Source organism: Amblyomma americanum, chromosome 3, assembly GCF_052857255.1.
Source record: "Amblyomma americanum isolate KBUSLIRL-KWMA chromosome 3, ASM5285725v1, whole genome shotgun sequence".
In the NCBI taxonomy this organism is placed as follows: Eukaryota; Metazoa; Arthropoda; class Arachnida; order Ixodida; family Ixodidae; genus Amblyomma; species Amblyomma americanum.
In genome coordinates this window covers 148092901-148119600 of record NC_135499.1, presented here as the reverse complement: position 1 = coordinate 148119600, position 26700 = coordinate 148092901, and the positions used below count along the sequence as shown (strand labels likewise).

At 46.5% G+C, this 26700-nt stretch overlaps 1 protein-coding gene across 1 annotated transcript; it reads right to left on the bottom strand.

Moving 5' to 3' along the window:
- Positions 1-480: 480 nt before the first annotated feature.
- Positions 481-25872, bottom strand: LOC144125142 (sodium/potassium/calcium exchanger 5-like). The gene is made up of 9 exons (XM_077658259.1): positions 25503-25872; positions 13613-13831; positions 12836-12919; positions 12339-12445; positions 11769-11869; positions 10262-10352; positions 5226-5451; positions 2062-2397; positions 481-1433 (listed from the first exon to the last, which is right to left on the bottom strand). Exons 1-9 carry the CDS (start codon positions 25699-25701, stop codon positions 1111-1113), a joined length of 1686 nt encoding a protein of 561 aa, XP_077514385.1. The 5' UTR covers positions 25702-25872; the 3' UTR covers positions 481-1110.
- Between the last annotated feature and the right edge of the window lie 828 nt (positions 25873-26700).

Below are 26700 nucleotides of genomic sequence, written 5' to 3'. Positions count from 1 at the left end.
ACCTACCCGCATTTATACGGGGGTATTTTATCGTTTCCCGCCACCATTATTACAGTAATGAAAAGAGAAGCGGTTTTCAAGAAGGCCGCTCAGATCTCATATTGAATTTTCCAAGCATACCTTTCCTCCACTTTTACGCCCTCAAGACTGGATTCCGGGCAACCATCAGTTCACGATGTCTCGATGCTATTCACATGTGTTTAGGTACTTCCCTGCCTTCTCAAGGCTGCTGGGAATAAAGGATGAAAGGATAGAAAGAATGAAGGTAGAATGCTGGACCGCCGTTGACCGAAAAAAAGAGGATGGGGGGAGGGGGTAAGCACTGCCGAGAGAAATGACGTAACGCACTATAGATGCGTCTCTAAAAACGAACTTCCATCGCAGCGTTGCGCTGTAAACTTTTGAACAGAAAACCACGTCCAAAGAGTCGGCCTTCCGTCACAACAGCAGCAAGAAAAAATGAAAAGAAACAATAAAACGTTAAAAATTCATAACAGCCGAAGCTGTGTAATAATCTCGTGGCATCGAAACGGGTCTAACATTGCTCTTCGCAGCGGGAATGTCCATCACGCGACCACCAAATACAACGTTTTGACGAAAGCAGGGAAACATTAGACTTCGATTCGGTTTCTCACTGCGCACTTTCCATAAAAAAAGGAACAATAAGAAGACCTTTGATCTCGATCACCGTACTCCTGCTCTTCGGCCCTTTGCCGTTCTGAGGTACGGCGCCCTTTCAAGTACAGTGGCATACAGACACTTTTCTCACACAATTAAAATGGCAACGTAATAATTATTAGCTGCGTGTTAATCTCAACATTTTGTAAGGCATGCGATTCAAACTGGTCGTTTTTTTTTTCTTGCTTAGCAAAGAAAGTCTACGACACGAAACCTTTAAACGCAGAACAGGTGGCATCTTATTCTTGGAACACGCAAAAAAGTAATTCTGGTGAATATATTACTAATATTATACACAACCATCAACACGCCTCAAGTCCTATCGCAGCGTTTTTCCAACGCGTTGTTGTAGAATCAAACGGAGCTCCAAAGCCACGCGATCAGCGTTTTCCAGTCCGGCCGTCCCCGTATCGAGCGACAGTGGCGCCATCCCTAGACGCACGTCGGAGGGTTGAACTCTCCAAAGACGTTGAGCTCGTACATGCAGGCGAGCACGATGAAGATGACGTACATGAAGACGCAGGCGAAACCCACTTTGTAGTTTAGCGTCCATTGCGTGGCCACGAAGATGAAGAACAGCAGCACCACGGTGGACAACAGCGTCACGCTGGTGTACGTCATGGCGGCACTGTTGATGAAGACCTCGTGCGAGCTCGAGGCGAACAGCGCCTTGAAAAACCAGGGCACGCCCAGGCAGAAGAGCACGTCGAAGATGTTGCTCCCCAGGAGGTTGCAAATAGCCATGTTTCCGAGTCCTGCGCGAGCAGCCAATGATATAACGTGGTATATGACAAGTGTCTACACGTGGAATGGGCAGTGCTCAAAACCCGCTATTTTTAGCGTGTCCTTTTAATGCGTTAGCATTAGAGCCCCCATGTCCAAAAAATCTGTCCGTCCGTCCGAAGCCTCGATTGGCAGGTGGCAAAGTGCAGACAGAAGTTCCCCTCTCCACTTTTAGAGTATAAGAGGGAGACGGAACGTCAAAGCGGGAAGATGAAGATAGGGTGGTAGGAGACGGATGCGGGTAGGAGTGGAGGGGGGGGGGGGAGTATGGCGTGTCACGCTCTAATTGCTGGATTGTATTGGGAGAGTGGAGCGGGGATGCGTAGTGTCACGCGGCGATTTACGGACTGGATCACATCACTTTTCTCACGGTCTGAACCCGTCAGCGGCAGCGGTTGACGATTTCAACACTCACGCTAACGCGTACCCTGCCGTGTCGATCGGATTGAGCCTGCATATTTTTTATCGCTTTTTTTTACTATATACACGTTAGGACGGTTGCTACATCTGCGTTTACTTTTTTCTTTTACTTAATGAGCAACTCGGTTCCCACTTCAAAGACTATTTTTCCCAGGACTGAATTCCTTGACTGCCACTCACCGTTCCGCGCCACAATGACGCTAGAGAAGACCTCCGGGATGCTGGTGCCGGCGGCGAGCAGAGTGATGCCGGCCACCGAGTCTGGGATGCCGATGGTGAAGCCGATGATGGTGACCATCCAGACGGCCACGTACGACACGCCTCCGATCCACGCCACGGAGAGCGCGAAGGTAAGCGGGAACCAACTGCGCAGCGAGGGCCGCCGGCAGTCTGGCACCGTGAAGTGCAGCAGGAACTGCGCGGGCCAGAACAGCACCCACAGGATCTGGCCTACCGAACCCTCGGATGGCATGGACCACAGGCTGCGGTGCTCCTCCTGCTCGATCAACTTGCACACTGCGGCCACGGTAGAAATGCGTGGGGGTTGCGAATTTGGCACCACGTGACGCGCTTCCTGCTTCTGACTTCCTCTATTGAGCAAACGCTCTCCGTTTAAAATTTTTAACGCGTGAATGCACAACCAATAAAAGACAGGAAATGCTGACAAGTTAGCGAGGACTTAGTTTATGGTTTCTTACTGTACGCATGTCGAAAGGGAAAAGGTGTACAAAGGAGTACTTCTCCCATGTATTCTCAAGATTTTAGCTCTGCTTCTGGAGAGAGAGATAAAACCAGAAAAGAGTTGGCCTTAATCAGCAAAGAATAACCAGTTGGCTATCTTGCATTGTATAAAAGGGCCACAAGGGCTAAAGGATGGGAAAAGGAAAATCAAGAGCATCAAAGCAAGAGTATGCACACTGATGCGCTCAGGGTATAAGCGACACGCCAGTCTCTTTAAAGAGTTGCTATATCCATGTAATGCTAAACTTTCCTGCGGTTTATTTTGTAATGTTTCCCATTCCATATGAATACGGCGTGCACTATTCACACACAGTGTTAAGAGGCCGCTGTATCTTAAATCCGAATCTATGCGTGGGTCAAGTAAATACTTGTAAACACGCAGAAAGTCACCCGTGTGTTCAACATATGTCCGCATCTGATGAAGACTTCTTCGCTTTTACGCAACTTTCTATTACCACCAAACAATAAATTTTACGCATTTTCAACAGTATTCTCGCACACGGGTTAGCTTCGCAGCACAAGTTCGAGAGAAAAGTTAATAAAATTTGGGTTTATTATTGCTTTGTAAACGTGCCCTTTGATACTGTGCAAGTCAATACAAGGTACATTTCCAACGGGTACACACTTGTGTATGGTTATTGCGCACATATAACAATTATTACAGGGCATCTCACCGAACTTTAACGAAGCATAAAATAACGGTTGTGTTAGCAAGCGTCAACAAATAAGTATATGCAATCAGTGCCTGCAAGCATATTGTTCTTAGCATATCGTACAAGTATAAGTCAGTATATTGTGCAAGTATATTTTGTCAAAAGTCTAATTTATCCGTGAGCTCCTAAAAACGTAGCTAAACTGCTTTGATCAGAGAGCTGCACAACGCCCAACATTTCAAACACCAATTATGTCGCTTGCATCACGAAACCTCTCCAGTAGTCTTCTTATTCTGCTAAGAACGCAATACACATGGAAATATTCTCCATGTTTGCTCTTCGTGCTCAGAAGGTAGCGTTACCCAGTTATAGACGCCGCAACTCTTCGTTATAAGCGCTTACCTCTTCGTCCTAAAAACCTACGACGCTCACTATGCTCGAATTTCCAAAGGCTGGCCAGCAGAAGTGCAGAAGTGATGTTATACCATTTCACATTGTCATCAATGCGACCACATGTTGCGATAATGCACAGTCTCGGATTAATGAGGTTCTATCTCTCTCTCTCTTTCATCTCTATCTTGATCAGAGGGAAATCGTGTGGCCATGCGAAGTTTCTGATGAGAGAACAATTCGTCCTGACCCGATAACGAACCAATAACCATGCTCAAGTTAAAGCAATCTCTCTACCAACTGAACTAACTAGTATGTCTTGCAGATGGCAGGTTGCGGTAGAGTTGATCACGGATATCAAGCAGGAATGGCACTGACCATCATGTACCCGACGAAGTCAACATCTAAGTTGCGGAAAATTAATATCTACCCTGACACAGCTGTGTGGCTATCGTCATCGTTATCAGCAGCACCAGTCTGACCACGCCCACTGCAGGACAAAGAGGCGCCTCTCCCATTAAGCGTATCCTGTGCCGGCTGCGGCCACCTCGTCCTCATAAACTTGTTAATCTCATCTGCCCACCTAACTTTTTGACGCCCCTGCTACGTTTGCCTTCCCTTAGAATCTAGTCCGTTACCTCTAACGACCATCGGTTATCTTGCCGAGACCATTTCTCCTTGATTTCTACCAGGACCTAACTAACCAGCGTTTGTTCCTTGACCAACTTTGCTCTCTTCCTGTTTCTTACCATTACACCTATCATTTTTATTTCCGTGGCTCGCTGCATTGTCCTCAAATTAAGTTAAACCCTTTCCGTTAGCCTCCATGTTTCTGCCTCATAGGTGAACACCAGTAAGATACAGTTGCTGTATACTTTTCTGTTGGAGAATGTTGGTAAACTGCCATTCATGATCTGCGAATGCCTGCTAAATGTGCTCCACCCTAATCTTATCCTTAGTTATTTCACTCTTCTGGTGCTAATTTGCGGTCACTGCCAGCCCTAAGCAGAGGTATTTCTTTACCACTTCCGGCACCACGCTCCCAATTGTAAACTGCTGTTTCCTTGGAGACTCTTACATTACTTTAGTTTTCGACATATTAATTTTAGACCCACCATACTACATTGCTTGTCTAAGCCATTGATCGTGCTTTTCAGCTCATCTACTGAGTGACTTAGCAAGGCAATGCCATCAGCGAATCGCAGATTACTGTCATTCTCTATTGACTGTTATCGCCAACTGTTCCCCATCCAATGCAGACTAAAGGTACTCATTCCTTCCTCTGAGCGCTGCTTTGATGGTTTGGTTTGTAGGGGTTTAACGTCCCAAAGCAACTCAGGCTATGAGAGACGCCGTAGTGAAGGGCTCCGGAAATTTCGACCACATGGGGTATGTTTAAGGCAGTCACTTATTTGCTAGTCGCTTATTCGACCCGGTGTATTCTCCTTGACAACTTTAAAGTAACAACAGCTTTCGGGCGTTGGTGGAGGTAATCATCCGCATAAACTACACAAATTTAAATCTGCGTGCCATTTGCTTCTAGACTAAATGGACACCCACCGCTCTCAGATATGAGGACGCTGTCCCGGCGCAGCCTCTCTTCGCCTACAGACATGGCCGAGCCCCGCCTGGACCGACTTCCGCCATGGCTGTTCGGCTGCGCCGCTTCCTCGTCGCCTGCGCCGGAGAGCAACGGAGTGGCCTCCTCGATGACAGACTTACGGATGCCCTTTGGCGGGGGCGAACCAACAGTGCCTGGGAACCACTTCTTCCTGAGGGTCTCCACCTGCCGGCATTAAGAAAGCGACATGCGTTTTAAGGAAACTGCGCCACACCATCGACTGACCATAGTCAGGGTACGATGTGTGCCAAAAGTAGGCAGGCCAATGTCCGCTTGCCTTGTTATACAAATAACCTTTGTATACTGCGCTCGCATCCCAGAACCCTTGATAGAACGAATGTCACTCGAAGCTGCGAAACACATCACCAGACCCCTCCTTGCGACTGGTCTGAATGGGAAAAAATTGAAATTGATTTTTTTTTAGGAAAGGAAATGAAGCAGTAACTGTCTCGCATCTCGGCGGACACCTGAACCAAGTCGTAAGGGAAGGCATAAAGGAGGAAGTGAAGGAAGAAAGGAAGAAAGAGGTGCTGTAGTGGAGGGCTCCGGAATAAATGCGACCACCTCGAGAACTTAACGCGCATTGATATCGCACAGCACACGGGCGCCTGTTGCGTTTCACCTCCATCGAAACACGGCCGCCGCGGTCGGGTTCGAACCCGGATACTCCGGCTCGAACCCGACCGGTGTACCCTGGGCGGTTTTAACGCATGTTACAAGATTTTAGTTATCCCGTTTTCATAGCTGTGGCCTCGGTCTTATCACTATAAGACTGCGAGATTTTCGAGAAGGCATGTTAAAATGTCAGCTCAGGAGTAGCAGCGACGACGATTGGCAATAGCAAGTCTATTCTGGAAGGACAGGTTTGTTTTCTTTTTCTTTTTTTTTTGAAAAAGTATCCCTGCAAGAAAGTGCAGTGTACTGTTTTGTTTTGACTAGCACTCAATCCGAGAGGCTTCATGGCCGTGGCGAAGTTCGGCGCCGACACTAAACGCATTGAAGACAGTGCAAGGTCAAGCACTTAAAATTCTTTTGCACGCTTTCATGTTAAAACGAAATGTATGCCAGATGTTTCTGTACACATAGTTGCTGGAAGGAGGAACAGGGTGCTTGCAGTCTTTTTTTTTTTGGCAGCGTTGGCAGTTTATATAACTGATCACAAAGCCTTAGAATCAGCCGTAGCGTTGTCTACGCAGTAGGATGTGGCCAACGGTCTCAGCCTTGCAGTGCAAGGTATAATATTTAATAGACTCAACTGCAAATATCGAAGTATGCACTCCATGTGATAACAATAACAAAGGCGTAAGCGGAATTGGAGTAAGTTGCACGCTGACTTCGCGACGAATGTAGCATGCCGCCGTGACCTATAGCCATGTTAACACGCTGAAAGATTTCCTCCCAAAACCGACTCTTTCAGGAACCATTCGCTAAGCTTACCTTTAGGAACACCGAATGCTCATAATGTTTGCCCATGATGGATAGCAGAAAACGCTTCCATAACATTTCCGCAGTTCGTGCGTTCTGTAATAGTTTCCTCTTTCTTTACCGTAAGCCTTAAGTCTTTTTTTGCTTTTATTGCCATTTTATTAATATAACCCTCTGTACGCACCTGCAGCTAAACGTAGTACAATAAGAGGAGAAAGTCGCTTACTCTTAAATCACCGTCTGAGTGCCAAAGTACCTGTGCTTGCATTTTCACTCGCGAATCCTGTAGATTAGCACTCGTGAGAACTAGACACAGGTAAAAAACAGTAGTCTTAAGTAACACCTCCTTAACGCTAAGCGACCTCAAAGTATGGCACCGCCTTTTGAATTTAAACTTTCAATACTCATTAATTATGACACTTCCGTCAGCATATCTTTTAGCATAGATTGGCGGGAGAAAACAGAAGTGGGGATGCATACAAGACAACATGAGCACCCTTGTTGTCTGCATCTTTTGGTCCCGCTTGTTCTCCTGATTCTACACGTAATGAACCAACTAGCCCGACTTTTTTTTCACTGAAGCTTATAGGATCCTGATGTAATACGCATATGTCATAGCTTAATGAATTCACTCCTTTAGCTAGCTGCTTCGCTAAACACTTCTCAGGGTTTGTGCATCCCACAATATTATAGCAGTGTAACAACATGGTGTTAGCCAGTAAGAACATACAGGGTGACGATTTCGTACGTGCTGTGTGTCAGCGTGGACACCACATACAATTCACAATTTATGAATACGCGTGGTATGACCACGTACAAGGCCATAAATATTTCTCACAACACACAAAGGCAGCACCTGCTCCCTCGATGTGAAGGCGATTAATAGTTATAGCTAACAACCTTATAACTATACATTGCGCAGCCTCGCACATGTGTTTAGCATGTCATGCGGTAGACCACGCGCAATATGAAGGAGCACCATGCTGAGTACACGTTGTTTACGCTCTGTATACATTGCACGTCAATTATTGAATCGTGCAAATGAGCCCGCTTAAGCACGTAGCCCGTGCATGTTGGTGCTCCTAGTCTGACCTTGCAAAACAAGGGATCCCACTGGCGACAACCGAGCACCGTAATGTGCCTTTAATCTTGCCCCGACCTCATTTAAATCGGCTTAATTCGCGTTTGAGATAGTTTAAGATAGCAACACGGGATTAATAGGCGACGTGAATGCATACTTGGAAGTAAATGATAGCAACCGGGACTCATCTCGTTCCTGAGGCTTACAGGCGGATGTGTTCATCCAATGACATGACAGTGTCGAAAAGCGTCGCAAAAAAAGAAAAAACTGACCCACACTTGGTGCTACAACTTAAACTGCACGTACGCATGAGCATGGGCAGTGGACAATTCTCTGGCGCTCAGTGTTCACAATTCCACCGTCAGACATGAAATTAGCTGTAAATTATTTCTGCAGGACAATCACCGCCCAGCTTTTTGCTTCTGCAATACGCGTATAACAAGACTTGTATATGTTAGTACAAATAAAATTGAGGTCACTATGTTGAACAACAATGCGACAAAGAGAGAAAGAGAGATAGAGAGAGAGGGAGGGTTTATTGATAGGAAAGGCAGAGAGGTTGGCCTGAAAAATAAATATCTGGCCTGCTACTCTGCTCTGGGGGACGGGAAGAGGAGATAAAAGAAGGTCACGATGAGGGACGATGATGATGGGAGGAGGCAGATGAAAAACTACTTAAAAAAAACAAGGCACACTTTCTGACATCACAAACGCGAGACAAGGTACGTGTCGCTCAAAAAGCGTGAGAGCGCTCGCGTTGCCTTTACAGTTCTAAAACTATCTGGCCAAGCGCCGAGGATCAAATCCTCAGAAAGGAGCGATGTGTCCATAGGCTTCAGAGCAGATGCCAGTATGAGTTTTTCACGTGCATACGCTCCGCGGCCCTATAAACGGGGTGAAAACAAAAATTAATACCGCGATCTGCTTGTTCTCTTGGCGGTCACTTTGCGAGACCATAATTAATTTCCCCTTCCAGGTAATGCGCAGCTTTCTCTATCGGCATTTATCTTCTCGAAAATTGTGTTAAGCCCATTTTACATAGGGTCAGAGTCATGGGTGATTGCAATTTTGACACCTAAAAAGATTAGAATTTTTTTAATTGCAAATCAAATACCGACTAAATATAGGATATCTGCTCTAAACTTTCTTATGCACTGTTAAACTGATAAAGTAACGTGAACAGGGCTGTCATCAACCAACAATTTAATGTAGAGGTACCTAAGTAGCTTCAAGGAACTTTACACTCTTTTTAAATAGTTGTTAGCGCTGTCACTGCAGAATGACTAACGTTTACTGGCTAGCAATTTAAAAATACCCTTTTATGCGGCATACGTTTTAGTTTCCATAATGTTATGTAAAATAAATGCTCATTGGCGTATCTTAACAGCTCGCTGATTTGGTGACTAAGCAATCCCCAAAATCGCCCGTTCGACCTGCATTCAGTCTTAAACTGGTACGTGCTGCGGAATATCCAACACAAAGCTGGAATTTGCCCGTAAGGACAATCCGTTGCTTTGCCAAGAAAGAAATTAGTACATCCGTAAAAATATTTTGCGTGCAGGTTTATTCTACAGCTATTCGTTAGTTTAACTGAAGAAAACGTGCTAAGCCTGCGCTTTCCATGGCACTGTGCCAAAGACATCACCATTGTTTCGGTTCTCTCTTTCACACTCACAATCCCTTGTGCGCGCGGGCCTTTGCCTTCAATTTACGCCCGTATAAGTACAATCGGTATGACCAATAACCCAACCTCAGGTGTTCAGGTTGGCGTTGAAGCAACTTAGCTGCTCCCTAACAAAAATTTCTTTAGAGAGTTTATACACTGTCCATGAACTTCTGTCTATAATGCTTATAGCCTCTCTATAAACTACTCCTAGAGAACAGTCTACAAGCAATACAGATCCAATACACAATCTATAAACAATCTATAGATTTATGGCCACACACTTTGAGTAGACTTTCGTCTACAGGCAGTCTATAGACTATGAATAAATAAAAATAAATATCTATTGGAAGGCAATACAGTCTATAATAAGTCTATAAACTGTCTATAGACCATTTTTGTAATGGCTGCGGGGAGTTAGTTTCGTTATTCTGGCATGCAACGGAAACAAAACAAGTTAGGCGTAAGGCTCTCATGCAAATGATTCTCAAGAGTCAATGAGGAGCTACGGCTCTCTGCCACACCACAAGAAATTAGCACAGTAAGGGTTAGTCACAGCGCCCCTCCGAGACGCAGACCGCGAGCAGACGACAAGACAGAGCCTGGCGTCGTCCGAACAGCGCGCGGCTGCGGTCGTCGTCTGCAGTCATGCGAGGGTCGGCGGGACCTGCCTTAATGTACCAAATGTAGAAGTGGTAGTGGTAGAGGTCGTCGATGCAGGATTCGTCGGGGCAAGGGATCATGCCCGGTCCGATACGTTCCCCGGCGTGTCGGTACACCGCGGCACGAAGCCATGCCTCGCGTACCTGAAGCAGCGCGTGGTACTCGATGCGTGCGTTGAAGAACAGCACCCCGATGTACGCCACGAACAAGACGATCAGAATGAGGGCCTCGTACCTGCGCGTAGGTGTCGGGATTGGAGGGAAAAATGGAGGCAGAAAACAGCAACGTTGGGGAATACCCGGGCTATGATGATCAGAAAAGTAAAATCTTTCTTCGTGGTGGTAGCAAGGAACACGCATAAAATATATACTGTGCGAAAAGTGCAGCGTCTTCTAATCGTCGTGGCCTTCGACAAGTTCCCCTATTACTGCTGAGAAAATAAACAGAGGAGGTAGGCGCTTTGCAGGAGTACATCAGCTGCATTGCTAAAGAAGCGCAAAGATTTGGAGGAAAGCGACCGCAAAACTAAGAATATCCTGCCCAACACAAGGCACTGAGGCAGAATTTAACATTGAGACTGACGCCCGTTGTACGATTATGACGATTGCGGACTCAGCATGCTTGCTCCATCGCTGTTTTACGATTTTCATTTGTGCATATTCGAGACATTTTAACTCTACCGAAGCTCAAAGCCGGGAAAAGTTTGGGCGTTGTTTCCACCAAAGGAGCCATAAATTCGGTGTTCATAGACTTATGGCACACGGAATTTCTGTACCTAGAGGTAGGGTATCAGAATAGACGGAATGCAAGAAAATCTATGTGAAGCATAATTCGCTAATTCAAGAGAGAAATCACCTCGATTGAAACTGATGGATTTTTCTTACGTGCCAAAAGTTCATCAGTTATTGTTTTAAAACTAGTAGTAGTGAAACTGCGCGCTTATTTCAGCCAGGGTTCTTTATTGTGCGCCACATCTCCCTGTGCAAGCGCTTTCGCATTTCGTCGCCGAGGCCTAGCAATTAAACCCGCGAACCAGACGACATCAGGGCGTTATAGTCAATGGGCCCCCATGGCAGGAAAAGATGCAAGCGATACGGCTGCAGTCAGTATACAAGTCATTGCCTCGGCCATAAGTAACTCGGCCGTTTCAAAGACATGTGGTTCTTTTCGATGGCTACGTGTTTTTATTTGCACAAGAATTTCAGCCACCATCTTAACAATCTCTTTCCCTTAAACTCTCCCCCCTTCCTTTATCCTTCTTTTCCTTTGCATCTTTCCAAGCGTCCCATGACCCTTGCGCCAACCTCCATGTCTTTTCCTGAAAGCCTTGCTCGCCAGAACATGGTACAGGTCGCTGGTAATGCAAGGTATTGTTGCTTGGGCCGTAACATCGCCCAATACGCTTTCAGAGCATACGCCGCGCAGAAAACAGGAGAGTAAAGAATTCCTCCTGCCATGAATAGCAAAAATGTACTGCGGGTGAGCCAGTGACAATTGCTTAATGTTTTCAGCCAAGCGACAGCTCTCAAGGCAGTCATTAGAGCAGTAAGCGTCATCACCAAGATATACAGTTCATTGCTGGTTGCTTTTGCCCGTTGTATAGCGCTATCTAATCCTGTGATCATCATGAACTACACTGGGTGCACTTGCCATTCAACAATATTGTTGCTGATGACGCCAATGAGGGCCAGCACTGTGATGGCGTACATGACGCAGTCTCGAGTGATGGGAAACCAGTCGATGGGCACATCCTGGGTCAGAACAAAAACACAAGATAAAGCTTTAGATGTATAACATTGTTCTTCGTCTAATTTAAGCAAATCAAGTAAATAGCGCATAAAATTGGTATCATACTTTCCTCAGAGCAGTTCAGGGACACCTTACATATATGAATGTCGAACATAGCGAACCTTCTCAACACAGCATTAAGCGACAATACTTGTCGATGAAACCTACAAATACGTTCCGGCACATATCAAAGCCCTGACAGTTTCAACGTATTGCGGAAAGCATGCGCAAACATTCACTGCTACTTTAGAGGGTGACGACTTGAGTAGCGCAGTTGCGCTCCTTCGTTGGCTGTCATTGAGGCAGATTAAGCTCAATCTTAATATATTGTTATTGTCGTGCTGAATAATTACACAAAGTTGTTCGAACAAGCGAACCCAGATTTCAATAGCGATCACAGAGAGAGAGAGAGAGAGCAGTGCACTCGCTTACGTTTTTCCATACCGCAAGACCAGCCACGCCGGTGACACCGAGAATGTTGAAGACAGCGGAACCGACAATGGTGCCGAGGCCGATGTCGCCTTCCGTTATAAAAGCACCTGCGTCGGCGCAGTGGTTAACGGTGAAGTGAGGTGAACCATGTGACCACTTGACCACGTGACTTGACCACGTGACCACACTTGAGGACCAGAAGTATACCACGCGGTGCAGCTACCTACCTCGAGCGCTTCACCACGTGGGAAAATGAAGTGTTTATCTCGTTTCATTTTACACTGGGATGCGGTTTATCATTTTGCTGTAAAATGGCGTGCAGCTACGAAAGTCTCGTTTTACTTGGGAGTGGCGCCAGTGTCTGTCACTCTTGGTGGAAATGCAAGTTGTCTTGCGTAGTGTTCGCTAAACAACCGCAACCTATGCGAACGCAGCTAGTCTTGTGTCACGTTAAGTTAATCAAGAACTGAGACTAGTGGATTGTCGAGCTGTCTTACCTATAATTGATGAGAAAAGCTCCGGTGCCGAGGTACCGATGGCCATGAATGTCGCCCCGGCAACATCGCTAGGGACGTTGAGAGCTGAAAAATAAAAAAAAATATTGCAGCTGCACGGAATGTATAAATAGGGCATCGTGTTCAGTGCATCACGAGACAGTTAAAAAAAATCCGCAATTGTGAGCCTGCAAATTTTTGCACTATTGCTAAAGTATCTTCACGAACAAAGTATTCGGACGGCATTTTGCAATATCACAAAGCTTTTTTCTGTCATTATGAAACAGGCTGGTACTTGATAGTAATACCAGCTACTATTTCTCTACTTTCCCGTGTGTCTGCCTAGCTGGTGTCATTACTTTACGTTCCACCATGCATTTTCCGGGGCAGGGTCAAGTTTTAAATAAGGAGTTGTTGCTTCAGCCTCTCTCTCGTGGCTCGCTTCAGACAGCTCGCTCCGGCGTTGTCCTGCCTTAACAATGAAAAGCAAGAAATGTAGCGTGTTAAATACGGGTGAATTGCCGGTTTGGTGCACTAGGACTGTCGAGTAAAAGGTATTCAGGACGGGAAATACAGACGCATAGGGCTCATGCCTACCAATGATCACCTTACTTGAATACCGCACATTAGGGCACATGAGCCCGGCATTCACCTCCAGTGTTATGGCCTGGAGCCATCGGCTTATGACGGAGCTATCGGCTTCAGCTGCCGTTGGCGAGTGCTAAGGCTTCTTCTGCCCCGCAGTGCATGATAGTATACAGAGTAAGGGGCCCGCCTCACATTCAGCGATTATCTCCAAGGATGGGACGAAGTAGTCGTCGCAGATGTACCCCAGGACACCGCAGAGGTAGATGACGATGATGAAGTGGAGGATCACGCCTCCCTGTTGCCGCTCCTCCTGGGTGAAGAAGTCGGCCGGGAAGTCCTCGATGGAAGGCCGCACGCATTCCGGCCGGCCGTCGCTGCGGACGTTATCCTGCAGGATGCGCCGGCCCGTGCCTGCGACGCCGAAAAATAAGACACACCTCTCCATGCACAAACCGCTGCTACAATTTGGATTGCACTACGCCTTACAGAAACAGAAAAAAGAGGATTTGTGGTGTTTGAAGACGCGAATGGTCATCCCAAGGTGCACGTTACAGGAGGCTGCCATTTGAGAAGCAGCAGCAGAATTTATGAAATTATAAACACCATCCACCAAGTCCATAGAAGCCCGGAGTTAGCAGGAAAGCTGGCGCCGAATCTGTCTTTTTATTCTCTCCTTCGCATGACCGGCTGCGAAATTATGCGACCATGTCAGCACAAACGATGAAATAGTAATAACCCAACGAATTGGGCTAGCCAGTTTTCATTCATTTTTGCAATGTGCACTGTGTTGAAAAAAACAACGACTAGAGAGAGACAGGACCCAGACAAGGTGTGGTATCACCAAAGTAGGAAGAATGGTATGCTCATTTGCGCTTCAAATTGGATTTAACAAGATAATGATCTCCAAACCCCGCAACGTACACTAGTAGTCATAGTTCTGAAGTATCCAAAAGACTAAAAATATTAGATATTTTGTAGGCTGTTTACAGTTGTGCAATATCATTATTAAGTGGCACCGCCGACGTGGGCAGCTGTTACTGGCAGCTCTCAGCAGGACACTAACAAAAGAAAACGGTGCAACCGTCCCGTGAGGTTCATAGTCATCTGTTCAGTTCTGATCCCGTGAGTTGCGCTGTTCCTTCTGTTATTTTCTCATGCCGTCAGTTGCGCTGTGTTTTCTGTTCTTAAATATCTACCAACTTGCCCAAGCTTCCGCATTAACGCGCACTAACAATTACAGTTCGCAGGTGCCCTTCTGTGTGGTGTTATTCACGAGCCTGCGTTCACTGTTATTCACTTTTTTTACGAGAGAACTAGATATATCTAGCAGTATCGGCTCTCACTACTCACCGAGGCATTAAAAGTGGTGCCTAGCATCAGATTTAGCGGCCATGTAGCATTGTCAGTTTTTGCATGGCTGCGTAAAAACGCTCTGAAATGGAAAGATGTGCACCCAAGGTGCATTTAGTATACTACCAACGTCACATAAAATGCAGAAACTGTGCCCACAGCTGTCAAATAATTACGCGTGGTGCTTACACGTAACCGGCGAAATACTCATGCAGCGCCTACGGATTCCTTGATAATAATTCAATTCTGAAACTCAACAAGGGAATATAGACTGTGCTTTTCTCAAGTACGGTACAGGTGTCTAGCAGGACGCACCACGCCCGTCACAATTATCACGTCCGGCCTAGTGCTTTACATAGCTTTGAACAAGGTTCGGAGAAATAATGGAACATTCTTCAAGAACAAAACTAAGGCGGCCCTGTCAGTTGTCAACAGGCCCACGTAAAGGAATATATATTCTTTCATAAGGTAACTATAAATAAATTTCTCTATTAAAAGGTATAAATATCTCTTGTTTGGGTCAGTAAATATTAGGGAATTAGGGATTAGTTCATTTCAAGGGGTGTAGTTACACAAGTTTTATCCAGAAAGTTACAGAGCATACACCAAAAAAAAAAATCAAAGTTACACCAGTTTTACATTAACAGCGTGAAAGAAACGTTCAGGGCAAAGCACGCGAAAATCAAAACATATGCGGAATGAGAGCCCGCTTTGAGAATCCCTCACCAGGCGGAGAACACTGAGCACAGCTTCTGTAAGCTTCGACAGTGGCGCACGGCGCACCCTGGATACGAGAGCTGCAACTGCTATCAACGCGCGCTAGCGACCACTAACGCGAGGGCCTCCGCTGTTTCGCGCGCTTTGCACAAAGCGAGATAAAATGCGAATAGTAATTAGGGCTTTTAGAAAATAAGACTCGTAGGTGCTTCACTTGAGGCTATGACACCTTTGTAATTTCGCATATCTCCGGAGCTTCAAAATTTAAGGTGAATAGAAATTACTACCAGTCCTGGACGTACAAAGACGCCCACCATGGGTTCCCGCGATTACTATCTAAAGCATATTTTAAATGTTAGTTCATGTTGGCTGAAACACCCTGTACAAGTAATACGTCACAACGACGGTAGGAAAAGGTGCCGTAGAATGCCGCACGTAGCATGCGCAGGTTGTGCGGCTGAAAATGTTCTCCCTCGTGTTCACGCTGGTGGTTCCACTGTCTGCCTCCTCGTCGGTGGTGCATACGCCTGTGCGATGTGATCACGTGGCTGCTAAAACACTAACAGGTAGCGCTGTAAAAATCCTTTCAGCGTCTTCCGCAGGCGGAGGCGCACTGAGGTAAAACATGCCGCGTAAGGAAAGCAGTTGTCGGAAAAGGGAGCCACCAAGTGAGGCACAGTGACAGTAAGGTACCGCTGATACTCCTTGGTGATGTGTAGCATAACCGAACCACTGGCGAAACAAACTAACAAAGTAAAATTCGTCATCGACACAACAAAGACAGAGTTCGAGTGAATCGAGGATCGGCCAGGAAACGGCGAAACGGGAACCCGTTACGAATTTGCACATTGGCCACTGAACATCACGCAGGTATAGTGAACACCTCTTGAGCGATTTGTTTTACGAGGCGCAAAAAGCACGCCACCTATGTTGCTTCGAATCGGGCTTGAGCGCTTTGATTGACCGCGTCGAAGAACAGCATGCAGCAGTGTTTCCTATGGTGATGCGATAGGCAGGCTCGTGTTGTGCGCAACGTGAAAGCTGAGCTTGAACGTCGTAAACGCCGCACAACATCCCTTCCATATTTTCAGAATAACCCATGTAGAACTATCATATGAAGGTACCTCAAATTGACTTTCCGCACTGTTATTTGAAGTCTATTGGAAGGACATCTAATGTTCGCTACGAACGCACCGCGCTGGGGCCACAAGTGGCATCGCGTTTCAGTGAGAATGAGAGGAGCGATTTTCTCGCTTTCCTTTGTTTAACCAACACTCGAAATACGCTTGGACCTCGTTGTAATGAAGTCGAAGGGGCCCCGCGACTCTATCGTAATAGTCATTGCTTCGTTACAGCGGTACGCGGCCTACCCTTTTAAAAATTTCTTTAGAGAGTCTATAGACAGTCCACAGACTTCTGTCTATAAAGTCTATAGACAAACTCTAAAGAGCAGTCTATAGGCAATACAAATCCTATAGACAGTCTATAGATATTCTATAGATTTATGGCCATACACTTTTAGTAGACATTTGTCTATAGACAATCTATAGAGTATGAATAGACGAAACGAAATATCTATAGCGAGGCAATACAGTGTATATAAAGTCTATAGACTGTCTCTAGACCATTTTTGTAAGGGTAGGCCACAACTACTGCGCTCCAGCAGGCTCACCTGCCGTCATGTACACCGACGACAACATAGCAGGCGTTTGGTGGGCAGCGGGTGTGCCCTGCGGGAGCCTTCAACACGCGCACCGAATGCCCGCCGCGCAGACGAATATACTTATGCCACGCAAATGTGCCGCCCGTGCCAACGCGCGCACGTTTATTCCGTGGTCCGCATACGCTTCATTGTCTAGAAAACGGGTCTTGGAGGGGGAAAAAATATGAAGGGGGGGGGGGGGGGGCACTTAAGTTCAGCCTGAAGGATATGACACCATAGCGCTAGTGGGTTAATACGCAAGTGGTGTATACGTAATTTGTCATCGTGTGCTTTACATTCATAGACGCTGAGAATTCTCGTACCATTCCTTGGCGCAGTGGTGCAGCGGTTAAGCGATGCGCCACTTCTCCTGCAGGCGCTTGTTTCAAACACAGCCACCGGTGGGGCTTGTGAGACCCAGCTCGCTCTTCCTGAGCGGCCTATCGCGACCAGCTTGGCACTGTGCGCACGTTGTAATGACGTCAATAGGTCCCGTCTGGGAATTTCTTTCGAGATTCTTCTCTCACGTCGCCGACGAATAAGACGACGCCCAGCTTTCCGCTGCGCGGGACACTTCACGAAATTGCGCGAAAATGGCATAAAGGGCAGAGAGCAGCTTATTCGGAATATTAGAGGCGATACGGCGCTTTGTAAAAGATTGCGCGCCGGCCGTGATTTCGTCGCGAGTACCTGTTTTGTACGGCTTTCGCGCACGACGCATGAACACTCTGGCTACAACACATCACCGAATGACGGCACTGTATTGTGGACAGTTCGCAATCTAGCCGGAATACTTTCGCACTCGATGCAACTGCTTCGGAAATGGCCACCTTCAGGTCAACGGAATTCTGAAATCAGCTGGACGTAGAGCGCATCAACTACACCAAGTACAGCCAAATGGAATCAATGTTTTAAGCCAAACGGTTTTAACCATGCGACCACGCAGCAAATTCGGAAACCAAACTGCACATGGCACCTGAGAAGCAGAGTGCGCCCGCAGCGAGGGGGTTGTAGGACGAGGGAAATGAAAGGATTATGATTGTAGATTTTTATGGCGCAAGGGCAGCTGAGGCCAAAGAGCGCCATGGCACAAGGTAGCTTTCATTGCACAAGGTGGGGTCAAAGACCCACTTCCCAAGCATTTCACCCTAAATAAGCTGAGCACCAGACCAGAGGAAAGCTTTTACCCATAGTGTCACCGGTGGGTACCCGGTGGCACAGGGGATCGAACCCCGCACCTCCCGCATACGAGGCGGATGCTCAAACACTTGGCCACTGCTGCGGTCGAAATGAAATAACTACGGCGACTCTGGAGGAGCCGCATGCCGCAGTGTGGTATTGTTGTACTAGTGGAATTTGCACCATGCAAGTACAAAATGGTGGTTACAGCGTGCTTTCTATGCTTTTTAGCAGTCGTTGGCTTCCTCGCATATAGTTATTTACTAAGTGTTAAACCACCCCCCCCCCTCTTTTCTTTTATTTATTCAGTGTCTAATTAAGTCTGTCTTTTCTTTAATGCGTAGCCTACGTCTCTTACGTGGTGAAAATAAAAGTAGTTATTTTGCAAGTATCCCGCTTTGTGCAGAGTCCTGTGATGCCCTTCATTCAGCTGAAAACCGTGGGCCTCGTTCAGAAGACCCGCAGCGTAAATCTTGCGTTACTATAGTTCGTAGCTTCTACTGCCAATCCACAATGAGTTTTTCGGAATTATGATCTATGTATCTTGCCTCAGTGCATTAGTTGCTTGACTTGTATGTGCACTACAAAACAAAAATAGGCCTGGGGACGAAGACCCATTGTCTGCCCTCAGGTCCACAGGATGCCCGCGCTTTTCACAACGGCTATTTTAAAAACCGCCGCAAGCTTCCCCCCTTCCCCCTCCCTGAAACAAGTAGAGAATGTGTTTGTCCAGCAGACTTCTCGTGATTCAAACGATAAGTCGTGAAAGGTAGCATTTCGAAAACAAAGCAAAGCCCTCGCCTCTTCTGGCGTCACTGCCCCTGCCCACCGCACAAAGCCAATGATAAGGGACTGGTTGGTTCTGGCCTCTGTCTACGTCATTCTTATCTCCATTGACGCATGTGGGAACGCCGTCCAATGGGTGGTCCTGTGCGGTTGCCATTATCGCGCCGATGTCAAAGCGCATCAGCGATTTGAACACTGGGCGCTGTAGAGTATTATCGAGATGAGCCAAGCTGGCTATCTAGAATGAAAGCAGAAGGGCAGTGGGAAGAGGCGTGAAAAAGATGTCTACAATCAGGACCACTATCGCTAACCCCACTACACCGGTACAGCGCAGGATAAGGCCGCTTTGAATGAGGAGCTGCGCACTTCAGTCTCAAACAATTGCCGTTCATGACACGCCCGTGATGAGCACGTGGAAAGCAGCGCAGTAGAGGACATGGGATTGCAGCAACGACACGACGATGTCATAAGTGAAAGCAGCGTTTGTTTTTACATTTGCGTTGAGCTCTAGGATTACCTCTTTTTTTCTGCACAAGCCTTTTCCCTTCTTCGGTCATATTCTGCACGTATGTCGTCCAGACGCTTCGTAGCATTCTCCTTGGAGTGCAGACTACCACTCAACTCAGCAGCGCATGTGTGAGTGAAAGCAAGCAATGAATGTTTACAAAGCAAGTATTTGAAGCTAACTGTTTAATCCTGTCTATTTTTCATATGAAAAGAAGAAAACTACTTTCCAGTGCCAAACGCTCCGTAAGAAGTATACATTCCACTATGCCTCAAGTAAATCGCGTTTCTTTGCCGAAGCGCCGGCAGGAAAGCTACACGACTTGGAACACGTTCATTTGTTTGTTAGATAAGACAACGAGAGGTCATTTTTCCTTTTTCTCTCGGCATGAATTTTCTACATCCTCAACGACAACGTTTACCTTTTCAAGCAGGAATCATTTTTCGCTACTCGTACTTCCTTCATGAGCGCGCCGTTGATGCTTAGTAACTGCAAATAGGCCTACGACGTCGATGTGCAGTTGGCCTAAATTCCATTGCCAACCAGACGATGCTTAACTTCTCTATCGACTACAGGAAGGCTCTTCTGATCTTTTTCCATCATGTGTTACAGGCCGGTGACATTCCCTCGGGGCAGAAATTGCCATTCGTTGTTCCGGTATTTCATATTGGCGTGTGTCACATCATATGCAAAAGTTGCCGTGTGCAAAGTGTCTAGTGTAAGGTAAGACTTATTCTATCGTGCATTATTGTGACTCTTACAAATTTTGGTGCTCAAGACAGTATCTTTACCCTGGTAAGTCACATCTAGTATTCACGTGATAATGACCTTTCCACGCAAGCAGTTTTCCTTGCTGTTTCTAAAGCATATGACGGCATCTTTCACAGGCGCTCACTGAATCATCTGGAAGGCATGAAAGAAACAGCGTTCTGCGTTTTAGTCACGTGTTTATGTGTAATCGATTTAAGTGCGGCTAAGGCACACTTCAAGTTAATAAAAGGCCATACCGAAGCTTTTCATGCGATGTGTTTTTTGTCGGGAACGTAACTGGTCTACCTAATACATTGAGACCTCAGGTAGTCCACTTGTCAGTATATGCAGGCAACACCTACATTTGGATTTGAGGCTGGCGACACAGGCGGCTGGTAGCTCTACACCGGCAGACTCTTTTTGCGGTACGATGTTGCTTTCTGCGGTACTCGCGATTTTGGCAGAAAATTACGACTTCGTTCTACTGCCACAAGTAGACAGACGCTAGAGCGTGGTTTTCTCTCGGAAAGGTCGTGTCAGCGTTTTCTACACTTATTACAGCAACTACAAAGCATCAGATGTAGCATCTGCTTTCAATGACTGCCTTAGCACACAGGCCTCCTGGGCAATTAGTTGGTTGACATCTTCGCTCATGAAACATTGTTCTCTCGAACAACAGAGGAAGTCTCTCGTGGTTCTAGGAGCCACTAAAAAGAAAAGGTGTCCAACCATTTTAGAACACTGTGGGATCCACGCAACTAGCCATACGCAACCAAGGGGCATAAAACGCCGTGCTGCTATACTGGGTTCACCAGATTTAGGACTTCACTGCAGATGTACAAGACGGAATTGGCAACATCACGTTCGTGTTCAAGCAACGTTTACGATTATCTGCACATATCTACTGTATGCTGCTCAGGTGATGACATTAAAGGGGGGGGGGGGGGGGGCGCAAGGAAGACATCAGGATCCCACAGTGGGACAGGGTGTTTAAGAGAAAGATTCCTAGTTTTCTCTGCTTCCGTAGCGATACTCAAATAGGGCGCAAGTCTGCCAGGAATGATGGCCCCTAACCTTTGTCACAGCTTCTGCCACGATGAAGCAATTCATAGTTCATCCGGCAACTACCACAGCTACTGATTTACTCGCCAGCCGTTGCTGTCTAGTAATATCGTTTTTAAGCCCGCATAAGTAGTGAAGCAGAATTATTAGGTCTACTAGGATTGCCTCCTTATTTGTTGTCAGTGCGACAGCATTGGTTCTGGCCTTACTTTGGAAAATTTTCATCTCGTTAACCGCGATACAAAAATGATACAGGAAAGTATGTAAATGTTGTTCAATTTTCTTTTGTTATGTGTGAGTTCTCATTTCTTTCCATTCGCTGAGATGAAAAACTCAGCTTTTCTTCCTTTGGTGCTCGATTCATTTTCTTTGAGACTGTGTGATTTTTATGATTGTATAATGCTTCATATAACCTTCAAAAAAATTTTCATTGACTGTCTGGTCTACTAACAAATACTATTAGCTCAGGTTGACAGAAGACTCTAGTCACTTTTTGTACAATTAAAGAGAATAAACTTCGATATGATTTGGTCTGATCGTCAGCATCATGCTATGCTCGAAACAAGCTGAAAGCTTTTCATTGCAGTTACTGCCGTTAATTTTTTACGGTTCGCGCAAGTTGCCCGTAACCTTTCATTACTAACGTTTTGGGGATTAGCTGCTTTTTTTTTCAATAATTCAATTGGCAAAAAATGAGCACGCCGTTCTTTCTGTTAAAACTTGGACGAAAGTGTTAGCGATTACATGCATACGTAACAGCAAGATCATTCGAAATCTTTCTATTTCAATTCGTTTACCATTATCGGCAATGATATAATCTAGGCATATACGTTCTTGTTCTTAAATTATTTCGAGCTAATCTGTATCTTACTGCATTCATCAGGTTTAGAAAAAAATTTAATCCCTCAGGTGAGAGAACATATAAATGAAAGGTTTCTAAATTTTCAATTACAACGTGCGAGAATGCTTGAAAATTTTACCGTTGCCATACACCTAGAAAAAGAGGCTGGGCCTTCGATAGCACCTAAAGGTTTTGTCGTTCAAGCACCCGGATAATGACTGCTATTTTCGTACATGCATGCGTGTCATTCCAGTGATATTAGCACCCACCATATCAGCACAATCTCCCAGTCAGCAGAATCGCGCTATGTAAGCTTCAAGTTTGTTTCGCGCGTTATCCTCGCTGACCAGGACACAGACAGATCATGATACTAAAACGTTCTTGCAAAACGAAAATGTCAACGTGGTTTTTTTCTTTCTTTAAGCCGCGTAGGTTTAACGTTAAAACTCAACTTTTTCTCTAGCGGTAAAAGAATTCAGGTTTACTGAACGTCAGAAGACAATCAGGTTTGCGATATTACACTGTCATCTTTGGCAGCCGCTTTTAGCCCGGAAGTTGACACTTGGAACAAATCACTGCGCAGTTGGCCCGGTTGTTTGTTTTTATATATTTTCATTTCTTTTTCGCAATTTTCTTCATTACACTCCCGCCTATTTCTCATTTAACCCGCCTTCTTTCTTTCTGTACATCCTGACAAAGAAGTGACGTGAACGAATTGTCTTGTCGTGAGCCTCCCTTCAGTACTGAGGTCCCAATTTTTTTACTGCGCCCCAACATGGCTGCAGAGTCTTCAACTGGCAGAGTCTCCCTGGCATCCAGGACAAAGACGCTGCACTTGTCCGGGCGTCCTATTCTGGAACTTCTGAGTCCACGTAAATGGGTTCAAAATGAATTCACGATGGCGGCCTGAGAATGCCAGGCGTACAACCCGACTGTCGCGAGTCATTCCATGCGCAGCAGACGCCGTCTGTGAAACCATGTCCACTGTGCGAAGTATCCATACGTGCCACAGCAGTGAAGATCACCGTATTAAAAAATGGGAAGAGCGTGGCCACAATACGCGTACAGGGACGTATTTGACGTTGTATCGTTCCCCATAAATGCGAAACCGTTAAAACCGTTTGGCGGCACAACCGTGGAGAGCGCGAATTAGGTGCACGAATATTTTAGATGAAAATGTTAATGACAGGTGTAGTTTTGCCTCAGCAACCTTTGAACTCCTGAATAAGCGCATTTTAAATGCCTGTGGCTAATATTTATGCTACTATCGAATATTATTTTATGGCTGCTGCTTTTTCGCTTGCATTTCACGACCCTGTACACTGTCTCATAACTTTTCCGTCTGATTAAACCATGTTAGGCTCTGACAGCTTCATTGCTCATTGAGTGCCGTCGCTTAGGTCTGCTTTACGGTTCTTGGGGGTGTAACGTCCCAAAACGACACAGGCTGCGAGGGACGCCGTAGAGAAGGGCTCCGAAAATTTCGACCACCTAGGGTTCATAAACGTGCACCGGCCTCTGGCATTTCGTCACCATCGAAATGCTACCGCCGCGGCCGAGATCGAACCCGCGTCTTTCGGGTCAGCAGCCAAGCACCATAACCACTGAGCCACCGCGGCGGGCCGTCGCTAAAGTCATTCTATCCTATGTTGCATGTATTAAAAGCCATATCAAAATTATCACCTACGTCCACTGCAGGCCAAAAGCCTCTCCCATATCCCTCTAATTAACCCCGTTAGAAGGAAAGCAGTATAGTTAATTATGGTACGTAGCTACCAACCTCAAACCATTCACTTGAACTAGCGACCCGGAGCTGTTACGCATAGTTTTTTTTTTTTCTCTTTCTAGAATACAGCCTTGTCTTCAGTCGACTAACTTTCTACCTAGTAAGTTTCGACTAATATACGCACACCGTTCTTCGAAAGTCACACACGCCCTTGGAACATCGTGGTGTTATTGTTTTCCATGAAATGCTATGGGCAACGCGGCAGTTAACCCGGAGATCAGAGTGTAGCTTTATCTTCAGCAGAATCCTGGAGAACAAAAAGCTAACGCTGAACAAGTATATCGTTCTTCCGTAACGTGCCCGATTGATCTGCTGCAGTCCAGAGGACGGCCTGATAGCCAAAGTCGATTCAGAGAAAGTACTTATCCCCGATAGGGTGACATAATGTAGCACAGGCTAGAGATATTACCTGCCCGAGCACAATAGAGTTGCGCAAGAATCAGAATCAAGAGCCTCAGATTTGCCAGTTACTAGGCGCAGCTTGTGTAAAGGAAAGGTTACCCTGCATACCCCACTTTTCGTACTTATCTTGATCTATTACACTAGTCTCAGTAAAAAGGCCGTTTTATCCGCAGCCATACGAGAACACAGAAATTTCGATTCGACTCCGACGTGAGCTGAAACGCCCATTGATAGATAGCTAAGCGTGAAATTGCCAGCGGATTCTTATTGCTTTGCGAAAGAAAAGAAAGAAAAATTGCAGCATTTATAGCAGCGCTAGACGGACGGGGTTGCGCATATAGTCTGTACCGGATTAAATAAATGCGAACAGGTTTACGCTTCAAAAATTCATGCAGGATGCGATGCGATAGCTCTATGTAAAACAGGTGCTAAAGCAAAGCGCGAGTGACAACATAACTAAGCGTCACTTTTATCGTTCAAGTTTTTGTTTTTCGTACTTTCAAACAAAAGTCTGTTCGTGCTAGCTCAACTTATGCGCAATAATGCAATGACATATCGCTAAAATTGATGCACCCAGGCTAACTTAACCACTGTACGTAGACATGTGGAATAAATGTGAAGACATGAGCAGAGACGTAAATCTGCATTATTTCTCTCTTCGTATACACCGATCTTCTTCTGCATCATGCTACTCGCCAATACTTTCCATGGCCATGTTATTTATTTCCCCTCCCGAGCATATTATTAAGGCTCATTCCATGACATAACAAAAAGCCATAACTAAGCAATACTTTGAAATGCGCCGCGGCAGACAGCAGGCTCCATACGTGAGCCGTGGCGTTGAAGAGTCATACTGCCAATATGGACATTATTCAAGCAATACTCGGTTCAGTGTCCTTAAAATCAGCGGTCCGGTATACCCGCCCGGAATAGTTCGAGTAAGCTTAGTTTAGCATGATCCGTGAGTGCCCAGGAGAAAATCGGCAGAGTAAAGAAGCTTACTCGACACCAGGTGCTCTCCGACGTCTCGATGGGCAGCGGCGGATGCATCCTGGCCTCGCTGAAAGAACACCACCTGGACGATCACGAACACGGGAACGAGCCAGACCAGACGCCGGCGCCTGCTACTCAACCGCGGCACGCCTCCGATGCCTAGGACTTCTGAAGCTGGTCCCGCTCTCCACGCCACGGCGCTCGTCATCGTTTCCGGCACTGTTCACTCCTGGCCATGCGCCGTCAAAGGATGTATTTCGCGATGCGGTCGGCGCTCAGTGGAGGCCTACGCAAGGGTGCCGCAGCGAGCGGCTCTAAAGCGTGCGCTGGGAAGCGCTACCTTCCCCAGTTCCCTGTAGCCGCGCGCGCGCGTCTGTGCGGTGGCTACACGCCGATCTCGCTACGATATGGCAGCAGCGACCAGTAGTGCGTCATCGGCGGGGCCGATGCGATAGCAGGCCGCAGTCCGTCGCTTTGCCCCCTCCCACCCCCACCCCCTCACGCACGCACGCGCGGAGCCGCACATACGAATTTGCCGGGCACGGCGTAAACACACAAGGCCTCATTGTCTGCGGGCAAGCAAGCGCGATCACCCCTCCTCCGTCCGGTCGCGGACTTTGCCACCGATATCGCTTCGCTACCGTCATCGGCTGGGGCAGCGCTTTTGTCTCCCTTCTCGTATGCGCATTTCGTGCTCTATTTTTGAAGCGGCGGCCGTGGCCAGTCGCTTAGCTCGACGGACAACGAAAGGCCTTGCAGAAAAAAAAAAAACGTGAGGCAAGCAGGAAACCGCCTCCGGAAGGCACCGGTTCCTCTAGTACCTCTACTCGGCAATAGATAAGATTCTGCTCGCCGTTAAAAAGCATGAGATACTCTCCATTCACCGGCCGTTATAGAGAGCGCGTGGACAGTGCTACAGCGGCGAGTAAGCTTCGATTCTTTGTTCGTGTACTCCCTGAAAAAACTTACTTTAAATCTACAGGTGACCACGTGTGTCACGTTGAGCTCTTTTCACCCAGACAATTGCATTTTGTCTAAATTTCATTAAACTCAAATTCAAACAGTATGTCTCACTCCTATTAAAGGTTGGCTGACAGGTTTTTTTAGTAAAAAAAAAACATTTACGCGCTAAAGATGTCCTGCTGCCCTAGACAAAACTAGGACAACTCAGAGCTTGGCCGTGGTCCTCTAGCACTCGCTTTGCGAA